Below are 15,634 nucleotides of genomic sequence, written 5' to 3'. Positions count from 1 at the left end.
AATTTAGTATGAGGCTAATTAATGTTGGTATCATTACTAATTACTAATATTAGCAAATTAGTATGAGGTTAATTAATGACAAGAATGTTTCTTTTTTCTGGTGACCTCCTAAATAAATAAAATGTTTTGAGTCAACCAACTAAACTTTTATCAGTTTTTTTAAAATATTTGACTATATTGTTTGAAAAGACCATTTCTTTTTCCTTGTTATCTTCTTTTCTAAGAAAAAAAAGTCCATCAGGAATTTGGAAAGCAGGAGTCATAAACTTACAGAGAAAATTTCTGGCAACACCCTGAAATCATTTGAAAAGTCATAGAGATGTTCCATATGATGTCTCCATTTGGAGATTTTTTAAAGTATTGTATGTAATGAAAAAGAGGCCTAGCAGTTCTTGTTGAAAGAAGAACTCTCTTGAAATTACTTTCCAAGATATTTGGTGGAAAATAAAAGATTAATAGATATCAAAAGCATGTTGAAAGAGATGAGCAAACACATTTTGACTTCAGCCTCAGGGCTGCATCCTAAGTCCACTGCTGTTCACCCTGTTGACCCATGACTGTTGTGCTAGGTTTGCCACCAACCATATTGTGAAGTTTGCAAATGATACAACAGTAATGGGCCTTATTCATGATGACAGTGAGGAAGCTTACCGCAAGGAGGTTGAGGGATTGGTGAACTGGTGTAAGGAAAACAGCCTAGTTTTAAATACCGGGAAAACCAAAGAGATCATTGTTGATTTCAGAAAAGGCAGGCACAGCCACACTTCTCTGTGCATTAATGATTCACCTGTGGAGATGGTTGCCAGCATCAAATTCCTGGGTGTGCAGCTAACGAGTAGGCTGGCTTGGTTGCTCAACAATGAGAAACTGGTGAAGCGGGCACAGCAGCGCCTGCATTTTCTGCATTGCATGAGAAAAGCACATCTTCCTTCTCCTATCCTTACCACTTTCTACAAGGGGATGATCGAGAGCATCCTGTCATACACCATCACAGTCTGGTTTGGAAGCATCACTGCTTCAGACAGGAAGGCAAAGAGTAGCGAGGAGATCTTTGGCAGTTCCCTCCCCTCCATCCAGGACATAGCACAGAAACGTTGCTTGAGCAGTGTCCGTAAGATTATCTGGGACACTACACATCCTCTTCATGACCTGTTTTCCTTGTTACCTTCTGGGAGGAGGCTTCGTGGTATCCCTAGCAGAAAATCCAGATTCAGCCATAGTTTCATTCCATACAGCATTAACCTTGTGAATTCAAAAGCTTCCTCCTTCCGTTATATATTCAAGATGGACAGTATTTAATATTTATTTGTTATGTATATACAGGGGGGTTGGTCTGTACATAGGTTGTATATAGTATGGTTAGGTGTGTGTAATGTATGTGTTTCACTTTGAGAATGGGCAACTAAATTTCATTTTTGATGTGCCCACAGTAAAAAAATGACAATAAAGCTTATCTTATCTTATCTTATCTTATCTTATCTTATCTTATCTTATCTTATCTTATCTTATCTTATCTTATCTTATCTTATCTTATCTTATCATCTTATCTTATCTTATCTTATCTTATCTTATCTTATCTTATCTTATCTTATCTTATCTTAAACATGATTGTAATTAAACTGATTTAATTATAATCAGATGTCTTCTTTTTGAATGGGAAAGACCCTTAATTCAATGGTTATCCCACATTTGTACAGAAGATCCTATCTGGGGTGCACACACACACATCTTGATTTGCGCAAGTTGAGCTGCACATGCATGTCCATGTATGCCAGCCTGCCACTCATGCAAGTCAAACTGCATGCCTATGCGTGCACACCGGCCCACCGCTCAAGTTGCCTTGTTTGGAATAGGCCAAGGGGGCTGGCGACTCCTGCTCTGGAAGATGAATAATATTTATATAAAGGTTTAGATTGGCATGTTTTTTTCTAAAATGAATTAATACTTTTCTTTTGTTGTCTCTATAGAATTACAGTAAGATACAAACAAATGAGAATAGTATAGTTGGTCTATCTTTTTTTTTAATGAGAGCATTTTGAAAGCTGAACACCTATTGTTAACTTCATATTTATTTCAATGGCATTTGTTTCTTGCATTCCTGATGGGTTGTGCCAAAGTAAATTGGCTGTACAGATTTGAATCAACAATTATTCCAAATATGTCATGACCTTTCCTACTTATGCTGAGATTTTTTTTTTGATATAGTTTAACTTATTTCTAAAAAAAATAAAAATAAGTTTGATATATCTCTTTGTTTTACTTTTAAAGGATAATGTCCAAACTGTGAGGCCAATTTTTTCAGTGTTTGTTTTTCTGGCTTATTAATGCAGAATATTGAGGAAAACACTTTCTGTTGTTTATCTCTTTGGTAAAATATGTCTTCTGTTTCTGAAGAAATATGGGTTATAAAATTATTTCAGTGATTTTTATAGAGTCAAGAACTTAAAAAGTATTGTTCATTTAAGCATTTGTGGTTTCCAAGAACAAAGATAAGTGTAATTTTATTCACATCCTTATTTTATTTTGAAAACCACAGCTAATTTTCTTAAATGTTCATAGTGCAGGTTTGGATAAGAATTTTGATCCAGCTTGATTTAATAGCTGTTTGGAAAAATATTGTTTTATTTTTAAATCATTATTTTTATTGATACATGTGTGTTCACACAGGCACACACACAGCTTTTACCAAGTAATTTAACTTTATGTTTTATACAAAAGTAAAGTTTAAAGAAGTGTCTTTAAACAAAAATTCCAAAATAAACCAGTTGCAATAAAATATAGATTCATATAGCTAACTGCTGCAAATTCTATAATGCTTTTTCAGCTAAGAAGTGAAATGCAATGTGTTTGTTTTTAAAGTCATCTTAAAAACAGCCACAGAAGCAGCAAACTAGCTCTCTTTTGGAAGGAACTTCTAAAGTATATGCTCTGTTTCTAACCCAACTCTATTTCATGTTGACCTTCCTGATTAAGCCTGTAAGTCCAAAGTTCAGTTTTTAAAAGCATTTTTGTTTAGGATGTTGAATAAGGTAGTCCATGTCAAAAACAATCTGCTAGCTTCAGCACCTAGAAAGATGTTTATAAGGTTCAGTGACAATTCTGAGAATACACTCTTTACTGAGACAATGCAAACTGTAGTATGTCTTTTACAGTGTCGGTTGATTGATTAATAGGTTAAAAGTAACACAACTAATTGACTGCAACCTTTAATGTAATGACAGCCCTAATTAAAAGAAAACTTGCCATGTGAGAGCTTCATGAGAGTTGTGTTTTGTTTTTTCTGCTTTGCTTCAGTGACTTCTACATATTGATTTATTCTTTTTACTGTAAGTCTTATGCTTAGGACATAGATTCCACCATTACATCCAGCCTATAATATGAGACCCACCCATATCTTCTTTACTTAAAAGGGCCATAATATGTGATGAAATTCTTGATCTTGGGTATCATACTGTACCCAATTCAACATCCCCCTCCATTTCTTGCTTTTGTAATACATGGGATGGGTACTCATTTACCCCAAACTGAAATCCTTCCAGTTTCATGGGAAAGGCAATTCAGTTACATTCCCTACCTTACTTCTCCTAATAGAAGTTAGAATTTAAGTGCATCCATAAGGTTCTTCTAGCCAATTTAGCTCTGAACCCCAGCATTCCCACATTATCATCCAGATTCAAGAGTTGGGTTGTATTGTTTTCCTGTTTGATACCAGTTTGTCTGAAAGCAGAACAAAGCTGATTTTTGGTTTGTTAGTGCTAAAGGCCTATGAATTTTACAGGCAATTTCTTCTGCTACTGAAGGCGTTCTTGTCCTGCCACTTTAGCATCTTGCTCATGGTTGAGAATGTATTTCTCTTTCCCCTTCAAGCTCTTGTAGCAGCATGCCACCAATGGTTGGAAAAACGGGGAAGAGTAACTGGTTGTAGAAGTGCGCTATTCTTTCATGTTCATAGCTTGCAAGAGAATTTGAAATGCAGAAAAGTAGTTTTGCATGTGGAAAATTTCTTCGCAACAATTTTCCAGAGTTTGAGTTTTGTTTTGTTTTTTTAAAAAATTGTTTGCAAATAATAAAAAAGATGTGAAAATAGTAGGAGGCATAAGCAATTTACTCTATTTTGCATGGAATCGGGGTGAAAGGAATTTTACTGTTCTATGAAAGTTTCTTTGAAAATTTCAGGGACAGGAACATGATTGGATGATATTATTTGGCCCTATCCTATTATCTTATTGGTCAGCTGAAGGTGGATATGAATTGGCTCTTGCTTGTTCCCCATATGTTTTTAGTGTTTAGAATTTTGAAGAAAAAAATGATCACAGATCAGTCTCAAAGTGCTTTATTGGAGTGGGAGAGAGCATTGGTATGGAAGTGAGCCCTTTGTGAAAGTTAGAGTTGTTTGGTGGCAATGAAGATGGATTATTTTGTCATATCTAATTATACTTTGAATTGGAAGGAACTTCGCAATATAAAATTGCCTGTTCCAGTAAATTCCAGCAAAGAGATAGCTTGCCTGTTTTCTCCTGTTTCTTTGCCATATGACTCAAGTTCCAAGAATGTGTTTAAAGATGCATATACTGAATAGATTTTTTTAGCAATTAAGCAAAACAAATATCCAGCAAATATGCTAAACAAATTATCTCTTTTCCAACAGGTTCTTCTTGAAATTTTTTCTTAAATGTAATCAGAACTGCTTAAAAAATGCCGGAAATCCTCGAGACATGCGGAGATTTCAGGTAAGTGAGGCTTCCTACCTATTTGATGAATCTAATTTTGGCAATGTGAGCTAGGAAAACATTCAGCCTTATTTGTGCATGTTGTGTGCAAATGTTTACCTAGTTTTTGTGAATTTTATCCTGAGAATTATCAGTGACAGCAAAGGTAGTCTTCACTTACTGACCACTCATTCAGCAACCATTCAAAGTTAGGACAATGCTGAACGAGAAACCTTACAAGTCTTCATAGTTTCAGCCATGACAACAACCCACAATTGCAATTCAGATGCTTGGTGACTGGTTCACAATTGTGACAGTTGCAGCATCCCACAGTCACATGATCAAAGTTGTGATCTTCATGGTCAGCCTCTGACAACAAAGTCAGTGGAGAAGCTGGCAGGAGGTCATAAATGGTGATCAGGTGATGTTGCACTTAATGACTATGCAGAATTAACTTAACAACGGCAATGGGAATTGCTGCACTTGCCATTGTAAGTCGGTGTGGTCTTAGTGACAGAGTTGTCCATCTTAATTATTGTTAGTAAGCTAGAATTACCTGTACAAGCTCAAATAATTTTTGAAACAGCAACATATAAGTTAAACAAGCACAAACACATTTAACCCTAGTATGCTCAATTTTGCTGCACTAGGCAATGAGATTGAATCAAATTTATTTCATTGTTTGACTCATGGGCCGCAGGCAATTAGTCTAAAATCCTTCTACCAGTACTTGATCTTCAAGACATAAAAAATAGGCTCTTTGGAAAGCCTTTTCAGGATAGAACAGAGGATATAACTGAGTAGAACAGATACATTGGACAAAGTAAGCAGTTCACACAGGCTTGTAAATGACTTTGACATCCTTGTAAGGAGTCAGATGTATGTGAACCCAGCATTCGTAAGCAGGTAACCTCTACCCACTTGAGTAATCCTGGCTAATTTTCATGTTTTTGCATTTCTTTAATATTACACTATTCCAGCAGAAAAACTCCTGGCTTTCTGTGAAATAATATAATCCAAATCAGCTACACTGGTTAAATCATGGATCCTTTTGGTCTCTGGCCTATTAAGAGACCTTTTTCAAGGAAAAGATCTTATTTATCTTTTTAAAAAAAATCTTACCTTATTTATGCCATTTATTCAGAGGACTGCCTTCATAGTATTACAAGATAGGTTTAAGCCCTTAATATGAACGGTCACCAAAGCTTACTTTTTCATAGTTTGTTTTTTTTTTGCTTAAAAGTACTTTGTAATGTTGAGAAGCAGTTTGGTCTAGTGATTAAAGTCCCGGGCTAGAAAGCAGAACACCCCTGAGTTCAAGTCCCTCTTTAGCAATGAAGGTCACTGGGTGACCCTGGGCCAATCACACTCTTGGCCCAATTCATCTCGCAGGGTTAAATAGGAGGAGGAAGTTGTGTTGCATATGTTCTCCTTGAGTTATTTGTAAAAATAATAAAGGCGGGATAAAAACAAATAAAAGCCATGAAATTAAAAACTGTACTTCTCTATAATACAGGATAGAACAATATAATCATTAGATTGTGGTCTTATTGGGATATATAAGCATAGTCACCCCTGTTTCCTGATCTGAGCTCAATATAAGACGAACAGTTATATAAATGTTATACATATAACAGTAGTAGAATTGTGGGGTAAGGTTAGAACTGTCTGAAACTCATATTTTTCTTAATCAATAATTAGAATAGAACAGAACAGAACAGAATAGAGTTGGAAGGGATCTTGGAGGTCTTCTAGTCCAGTCCCTTGCTCAAGCAGGAGGACCTATACTATCTCAGACAAGTGACTGTCCAGTCTCTTCTTAAAAATCTCCAGTGATGGAGCGCCCATGATTTCTCGAGGCAAGCTGTTCCACTGGTTAATTGTCCTCACTGTCAGGAAGTTTCTCCTTAATTGCAGGCTGCTTCTCTCTTTGATTAGTTTCCAACCATTATTTCTTGTCTTGCCCTCTGGTGCTTTGGTGAATAACATTACCCCCCTCTTCTTGGTGGCAGCCCCTCAAATACTGGAATACTGCTATCATGTCTCCCCTATTTCTTCTTTTCTTTAAACCAGCCAAACCCAAGTCCCGCAGCCATTCTTCATATGTTTTAGTCTCCAGGCCTCTAATCATCTTAGTTGCTCTTCTCTGAAATTTTCCAAGACAGATTTAATTAATAATAATTAATGTTTTTATTTAATAATTTTTATGGGAGAAGATAAATTAAGAAATGATTACTCTATTACCAAGAAGAAACCCCATGGCTTTCTGAGTAAAAATGTGTAGGATTATTCTCTTAGCTATCTATTTCTTATTTTCATAGTATCAGATGATAAGGAAGGAAATAATTTGAAAAATTACCAAAGTGTATGTGGGCTTTTGTGTATGTGTGTATATGTTTCTGTGAGTTTTCCTGATAAAGGTGCATATAAATATAGCACATATAATTATGTTTCTATTCCACTTTAAAACCCTAAATGATTTAATGTCCAATTATCTGAGAATGTGCCTTACTTGGTAAAAAAAAGCTGTATAACTACTGAATTCAGCAGGATGCTCTCTTAAAGATGCTCTAAATTTCAGGGCATTGTTCTTTCTCATAGAGAGAAGGCATGCCAAACTTTCTAAAAAGAAGTTTTCTTGGCAGTTGCTATTGGCTCCCACATTCTTTGACTTGAAGAAAGGAGTGTGACTTTGCTCTTCACTGAGGCTTTTTGAGTTGGATTGTTAGTGATTCTAGCTGCTGTTGATGCAGTTTTAGTGCATGATTTAACTTTAATATTATGTGTATTAGGTGTCTTGAGCACTCTTGTCTCTCCCCCACAGCACTCAGTTTGAAGTCTCCATAGATTAGGTTTGCAAGCTGCCTTTCAGACACATTTTGTCCAGTTCCTTTGATGTACTTCTCATCTTTTGCCAGGACTACTTCATATTTCATTATCAAAAAGTCAAATCCATTCCAGCTGCCATCATTTCAGTAGCACTTTGTTCACTTCCAGTATTCTTGCTTCTCTTCCTGGGCTGTGTTCTTAGATATAAAAATGGAAGAAAATGCAATCTTGCCCCCATCCCCCTCAGCCTCCTGCTCAGTGCTTCATGGTTCCTTGCAGTGTCTTTAAGTCTTTGACTGGTTGTATTCCTACATGGATCAATAGAAACAGGAGGGAGTGTCTGTCACATCCCAATTGGGTGCTCCAGTCTCTTCATATTCTATCTGGATAAATGACAGATTGCTGCTTTGGTCCCACTCAGTGTAAGGTCTCTGATCAGCCCTACTGGTTGCTTCCTTATCTTCAGGGCAGGCACAGGAAATCCTTCTTTTTGTACAGAGTCTATTGAGTTGTCATTCTTAATTCCAGAACCTTGTGGCAACTGCTATTCATCTGGGATCCAGATTAGATGCAGAATGGTTAGGGACCTCCTACCTGTATTTCATCAGTTTTCTTCCTGCTTTGTCTCATCCTTACTAAACCTAGGCTATTTTTTCAGAATACCCACCAGTTAAATCTGTTTCATAGACCAGGGAATCTAGCATGAGCAGTCAAAGCTAAAGGCTGTCAAAGCCTCAATTCAAACCTACCTGTTCAGCTGCCAGTTCAGAATTCCCCCAAGATGTAAGCTGATTTTCATATGGTAATGCTTTGGGGTGTTCTGACAGAAGAGCAATCAAAAGCTTATGTAGGTGACTAGGTAGGACATAAGAGAGGTTGTTGATCTCTTGACTTGTAAAGATATTCTGTCAGGCAAACTAAGCCTCACAGCAGTTGAGCTTTCCATGTGTAAACAGAGACTGCTTAATTACACAGGTCATGTCAATTAGTGTGACCTTAGCATTTTAAGGAAATCACTTTCAGCAGAGTACATCACCCTTCATACTTTAATATCCAGCCTGCCTCCTTCGGTGACAAAAAATGTTTCTATAGGCAATGGTTATGATTTTTTTCTCTCCCTCCTACCCTAGCTTCCAGATCTGGTGCTTGAAGATTTGTAGAAAACAAAACTAGCCCCTTGATGATGGTGCAATTTATTTATTGTAACTGGGCAAGAAAAGCACTAATTGAGGATAAGAGGGCCTTAGCTTAATTCTGTTGGCCTCTGTCAGAGTCATGATGTTAAAAGAAGCCTCCTTGGGTTGCCTGTGATGCCTCCTTTCATGAGTGTCCCAAAGGTGCTTTTTCAGGAGGCAACTGGACTTTATTGTTTGGGACAACCATGACCTGGATGACTGAGAATATCCATAGACACTAATTTCATGAGACAACTCATACATTCCTATGCTTAGGATGTCCCTGTTCTCCATGAAGTGTTCATCTCAGCATTGATCACCTGAATTTAGATTGAATAAAAAATATCGAGAAAACATTTTGAAATTGAAAAGCAGATAAGACTGTAGTGATGTTGTATATTGTTAAAGTTCAGTTTATGGGCTAGCTAGCTTCCACACAGCTGGTAGACACACCTCCTTTAGAACTTTCCCTAGTGTTGACTGTATAGGGAAGGCGTTCCTGTGGATTTTTACTCTGCTAGTCATTGCTGACTGTAGTGGGTGGTGCTCATCTCACTTTGAGGCCATTGAGCCAGCGCTGTCTGAAGATGTTGTTGCAGTCATGTGGCCAGCATAGCATCATGGAGTGCTGTTACTTTTGCAATGAAATGGTACCTATTTATCTAGTCGTATTTGCATATTTTCAAACTGCTAGGTTGGCAGGAGCTGGAGCAAGAACATAGCATATGGTTCTCGAACCTGGGCTGTCAGCTTTCCAGCTGACAACCCCAGCATCTTAAATGCTGTGCCATTGTATCACTCTGTTTGGAGAAGAATGGACAGATAATGTGAATGTGTAATATTCAATTTTCACCCTAGAGTTAATTATACGAGACAGTACTTTATTTATTTATTTCATTTATATAGCCATCCATTTTATACCAAACTCTGAGCAACCCCAGAGTAGTTGTGATAATAAAAATTATTTGAGAATATAATGGTGGCAAGGCAGAAAATAAATAAATAAAAAACCCTGGGATTGTACAGTATCTCTTTGATACACACAACACAATCCAAACATTCGGACTAATTGTGGCCGTAATGTTATTTCAATTACTATTTGAAAGAACTGCACTGTTCTTTCGACTGAAAATACAAAAATGAATGCAAGTAAACAATTTTAATACCTGCAGGAATGATAAAGGAGTGAGATAAAGTTTTATCTGGATTGCCAGGAAAAAATAATTGATCAAATTTATGCCATCCATGGTAGGAAATGGCAATGTGGAAATATTCTGTATTTTCTCTATTTCTCAATTTCCCTGTTCTGTCTTTCTTCCAAATGATAATCATCATGACCACCTGCCTTCAAATCTTTATCACTGATGGAAAACATCTTATTAATCATCATCAATATTATTGTTGACAAATAGGACATTTAAGTTGTTACATTACATAAGCAGCTAAATAAAACGCTATTTGAAGGAGTGGGCTGGAAATAGAGTTTCAGTATTACAATGCTGGGAATATAAGGTAGACTTTGTTGATGAACATTAGAAATTAAGCTCTGTTTTAGTAATATTATTTTGCTGCAGGTTTGAATAGCATTCTTTGGTGATTCAGTGCTGAGTCTCTTCAAGAGATGCAAATGACATTTCATGAGGCTAATTTTAAAAATCAGCAGTGAGTGACTATTTTAATCATCGTGAAACTTCTACCTAAATTTAGGTCAGGTTTTCGTATTTTGGGACTAGAAGATGAGTTTCAAAATAATACAAGATCCATGTTGCGAGAATCTGTATAGAAGTTATTTCAGCCTTTTTACATAGTGTTCAGATGTATAAACAAAAATATATACTGCTAGTCCTCAACTTACGACCACAACTGAGTCCAAAATTTTTGTTCCTAAGTGAGAAATTTGTTAAGAGACATTTTTTATTTATTTTTTATTTTAATCCCATTTATATCCCGCCCTTCTCCGAAGACTCAGGGCGGCTTACAATTTAAGCACAAACCAATGTGCTTAGCAATAGCCTTCATTCTATGTATATGCCTGCTTATTAGGGCTTCCCCCCCCCCAAGCGGCATTATTACAAAGTCAGCTTATTGCCCACAACAGTCTGGGTCCTCATTTTACCTACCTTGGAAGGATGGAAGGCTGAGTCAACCTTGAGCCTGGTGGGATGCGAACCTGCACTAATTGCAGGCAGCTGGTGTTACTTAAGGAGGCATTAGCCCACTGCTCCACCAAGGCCCCATTTTATGACTTTTCTTGCCATATTTGTTAACTGAATCATTGCAGTTCTTAAATTCTTCCTAAATTAGTAACACAGTTGTTAAGTGAATCTGGCTTCCCCATTGACTTTTTATTTTATTTTATTATTTTAATTCCATTTATATCCCGCCCTTCTCCGAAGACTCAGGGCGGCTTACAAGCTGAGCAGTAGCCTTAATTCTATGTATATGCCTGCTTATTAGGGCTTTCACACACACCCCAAGCGGCATTATTACAAAGTCAGCTTAATTGCCCCCAACAATCTGGGTCCTCGTTTTACCTACCTCGGAAGGATGGAAGGCTGAGTCAACCTTGAGCCTGGTGGGATGCGAACCTGCACTAATTGCAGGCAGCTGGTGTTACTTAAGGAGGCATTAGCCCACTGCGCCACCAAGGCTCTTACTTTGTTTGTCAGAAGGTTACAAAAGGTGATCACGTGACTCTGGGACACTGCAACCGACATAAATATGAACTGGTTGCCAAGCTTTTGAATATAAATCATTATGGGAATGCTGCAACAGTCATAAGTGTGAAAAATGGTGATAGGTCACTTTTTCCAGTGCCGTTATAACATTGAATGGTCACTAAATGAACTGTTGTAAGTTGAGGATTACCTGTATTTCCTTCCAATAAAGTATAGATTACTGAAAATATCAGGAATGTGCCATAAATTAAATTAACCTAATGATGGGTAGTGAAAACAGGGACCAATGCAATTCCTAATCTTGAAATATTAGATGAAGAATTCTGTGAGGGTTCAAAGTATGAGGAATGGTTGTAAGTCACTCTTTTTAATGCCATTTTTTACTTTGAACAGTCACTAAATGAATGGCTATAAGTCGAGGACCACCTGTAGGTGAAGAGCTGATCGTACTGCAGAATTTTTTTCCCCCTCTTTGCTTTTCCCAAAATGAAAACTGTGTTTTCTTCACAACATTTGGATTGGTTTCAGATTTGGCAGGCCTGACCATACCCCTGTTTACCTGAATGTGTCAGCACCTCATTAATCAATTTTTAAAGAGGAGTTTACTTTTTTTTTCCTTCGTGTGTTGGTATGTGCTTTTTAAAAGGTTGGTTCTTTGCATGCATGTTACCTTGTGGCTGTGTTTTTTTAAAGCTAAAAGAAAACTTGTTTCTGTTACAAATTAATTTTGCATCTGCTTTGATCAAGATGCAGTCCATGAATGCAGCAATTGAATCGAGTTGCCTTTTTAAAGAGATATTTGGATCATAGTTAAGAATTAATTCCCTCTTGAGAAGTTTTCCTAACTTTTATAGGATTTTCCAGTTCCCAGAATAAACATATGTGTTGCCTTTAGTCATAAAACAGCCAGTGCCATTTACAAGAGAGTTCAGAACATACTAGTTTTTGCCCATCTCACAGAACATTAATACTTAATATTGTATAGACTGAATATGTTTTTTTCCTTAAAACTACATGACTTCTGGTTAATGTATGTATGCAATGTTTGTGTGGAAACAGCAGGTTTCTTTTTCTTGTTCTACAGGTGCACTATGAATAATCACTTCTGAAAGTAGACCACCAAATAACCACTTGCATTTTTTCATACTTCCTGATGCTGGAAACAGTTTCTCTAGGGGTTTCTTTTTTATAGTACTTTTTTTTCTCCTAATGACTATAAAAGAACCACCCTGGCATGGCATCATTGTAGTAAATCAAATTCTAGTCAAGGAAACTATGTAGCAAAATTGTGTTATGCAATGAATGTGTTGGAATGATTCCCCGATTTTGCAGATGTTGTGGGTAGCAAGAATTAAATAACGGATTTCAGTGAGATTACTCTGGTTAAAAAAAAAAGTTAATTAATGTTCTCCTGCAGAGAAAAATATTGCATTCTCTCTTATAGGCTCAGAACTCCCTTTACAGCCTTATTTGAAACTCTGACTTAGTTCTTTTAAACGGAATAGTATTAAAAAGTTGAATTTGTTAGGATTTATGTTGTTGAAATACTTTAGACTGTTACTTTCTTCTTTTCCCCCCTTTTTCCCCTCTGCTTGGTTGGTTTTTAAATCTGTGTATGAACAACATTTTCAGGCAGGCAAAGTTTTCACACACACACACACACACACACACACACACACACACACACACACACACACAAAGCATCAAAATCAGCCTTAAAATAGAACAGAACACATTGGGGCATTCCTAATACATTTGGAGGACGTCAATGGAGGGAAACTTCCTGATTACTTTTTCTTAAGATGACTGTGGCATGACTTTTTATTTGAGTAGGAGCAAAAGTCTTCATACTTGACACCAGCATATTTTAAAAGTACTGATCAGTTACCAATTTTCAGATTTGTCTCTTCAACCCCTACCCTGGAAACTTACCACATGTGAAGAAAAACCATAGTTGCTTCTGTCTCCCTATCACTTAAGCAAATGGATTAACCATTGTAGAAAAAGGCATAATACTCCAGTGCCTTGACAGTGTAAGGGCCTTAGGTGTCAATGATATTACATGCATCATGATGTAATTATGTAATGATGCCATATCATGAACGACAGACCGTATTTCATTTGCATCATTTGCACAATAACATCATGACATGAATAACAGCATACTACCCTTGCAGATGCCCATGACAAACATTGTGTTACAGTATCTGAGTATCTTTGTGTGATTTTTGCTTTATCTATTTATAAAATTCAGTAATAGTATAAACATATTGGGGATGCTTGCATTGCTCAGTTGGCTTAAATGGCCAGGATTGTATATTGCCCATCAATGTAAAGTATATTCTGTACTCCAGTGCACAAAATTTGTGCAAACCTTAATATATTTTTATTTTAAAAATTGAAGTTTTATGCACTGATAACATAATACTTTGAATAATAGCTATTAGTTAAACCAGGGGTCCCCAACCCCTGGTCCATGGACCAGTACCGGGCCATGGCATGCTAGCAACCGGTCTGCACAAACAAGGAAAGCCCCATCCACAGGATGCAGGCAGCACACACAGCCATGGCCCCTCCCGTCCGTGGAAAAAACTTTCTCCACGTAACCAGTCCCTGGTGTCCAAAAGGTTGGGGACCTCTGAGTTAAACTTTTTCAGGTGAAACAATTCAGTATTCCATATATAGTACAGTACTCAGTAGCTGAAAAAGAGCAAATTAATTCTGGACAGATGAACGTGACTGATCATAGGAGCCCTAGGGTGCTGTGGTTAGAATGTAGTATTGCAGGCTAACTCTGTCCACAGCCAGGAGTTCAATCCTGACTGTCTCGAGGTTAACTTAGCATTCCATCCTTTTGAAGTCACTAAAATGAGTACCCAGATTGTTGGGGGCAATATGCTGACATTTGTAAAACACTCAGAGAGTGCTGTAAAGCATTATGGAGCAGTATATAAGTCTAAGTACTAGTGCTATTCTATTGCTATTGCTATCATTACAATCTTGTATTGAGGGATTGTCACTGTATAGTGTTTTTCATGAAATCCTGTTAAGGCACATTCAGTTTGCTACTCAGTTATGTATTTGCCACGTAGGGAACTGTGTCTATGAACCCTGATTATAGAAACAAATTAAATTTAATTTCAAACTTTTGCTGGCATGTTCCTTTTTCACTATGCTCTAACCAGTGTGCTGGTTCTATCTCGTTCCGTATCTAGCTTCTAAAACTGTTTAAATATCTGATGAAACGAGCTAATGGCATTTTGTGACAAACTATATCCAGACACAAATCACGTCAACATCCACAGGCTTGTAAACATTAATAAATTGGGGAGAGGAGGGGAGGGAAGGACAGATTAAATAAACAGAAAATTGGAACTGCTGGATTAAACAGTGTTTTAGGTCAGGAAATGACAAAACATGTTTTTGAGAAATTTACTATGGTTAATGAAATATTACTTTGAAAAATTTGCTTCATTTTCTTCCCTTTTACCCATTTCAAGCCCCATGAGGAAATTTTTGCCAGCATCCCTTTCTGTTCATGCAACTTTGAGAGGCTAACAGCTTCCTTGGAGAATTGAAGAAATATTTGCCAATCCTTGTAAAGCATTTCACCTCTTCAGAGGCTAAAGCTTCTCAATACCAAGAACAATTAAAGCAAGAGCCTTGCGAAGCAACTGGGGAATTCAGCAAAATAAATCAGAAACCCTCTTCCTTGGCTCTGGAGGGTAGCCTCATTATAAGAGCAGATCTATTAGCCCCTTTGCCATTGTCTTTCATTTCTCAAGTGAGGTGATTCTAATTAAATTAATCTGCATGTCAATCTATCGGTGATCAATCAAAGAGGCTGAGGTCTCCCTTAGCGGCGCTGTGCTTGAGGCTGACAGGGGCTGATAATGGAGGAAGAAATAAACTGTCGAGCAAAGTTAATTAGTCAACATAATAGGTGGATTAAACAGGAGCCAGCTGATTGCAGTTTCACATGTTGAAGCATGAGGTGGGAGCTGAAACTGCAATTAACAGACAATTATTATATTTGGTTGTAAGAGGTCGCATGAATAAACATATCTCAGTGGGTTTCAATTTTTAATCCCCCTTCCTTGTTTAATTTAAGGAGAAGTGTAGGTCATTTCTTCTTATTGTTTTAGCAAAAGTTCTGGAAGGCAGGTTCATAGGAAGGAAGCTGTAATTAGCTTTGGATGCTTAATGAGTGGTAGTGGAATGGAAACATAGCCTTTAGGTTGAA

The 15,634-nt window shown here is 37.1% G+C and overlaps 1 protein-coding gene across 6 annotated transcripts in view; it reads left to right on the top strand.

Moving 5' to 3' along the window:
• Positions 1-15,634, top strand: part of EBF1 (EBF transcription factor 1) — a 376,035-nt gene that overhangs the window by 253,348 nt on the left and 107,053 nt on the right. For all 6 annotated transcript variants that reach the window (XM_081317698.1, XM_081317695.1, XM_081317697.1 and 3 more), the window contains exon 7: positions 4,649-4,730. In XM_081317698.1, the coding sequence (XP_081173824.1) occupies positions 4,649-4,730 (82 nt within the window). The remainder of the gene's footprint in view (positions 1-4,648; positions 4,731-15,634) is intronic.

Source organism: Vipera berus, assembly GCF_964194415.1.
Source record: "Vipera berus genome assembly, chromosome: 2".
Taxonomy (NCBI): Eukaryota; Metazoa; Chordata; class Lepidosauria; order Squamata; family Viperidae; genus Vipera; species Vipera berus.
The sequence above is the reverse complement of the archived record's forward strand: the minus strand, read 5'-3'. Positions and strand labels throughout refer to the sequence as shown.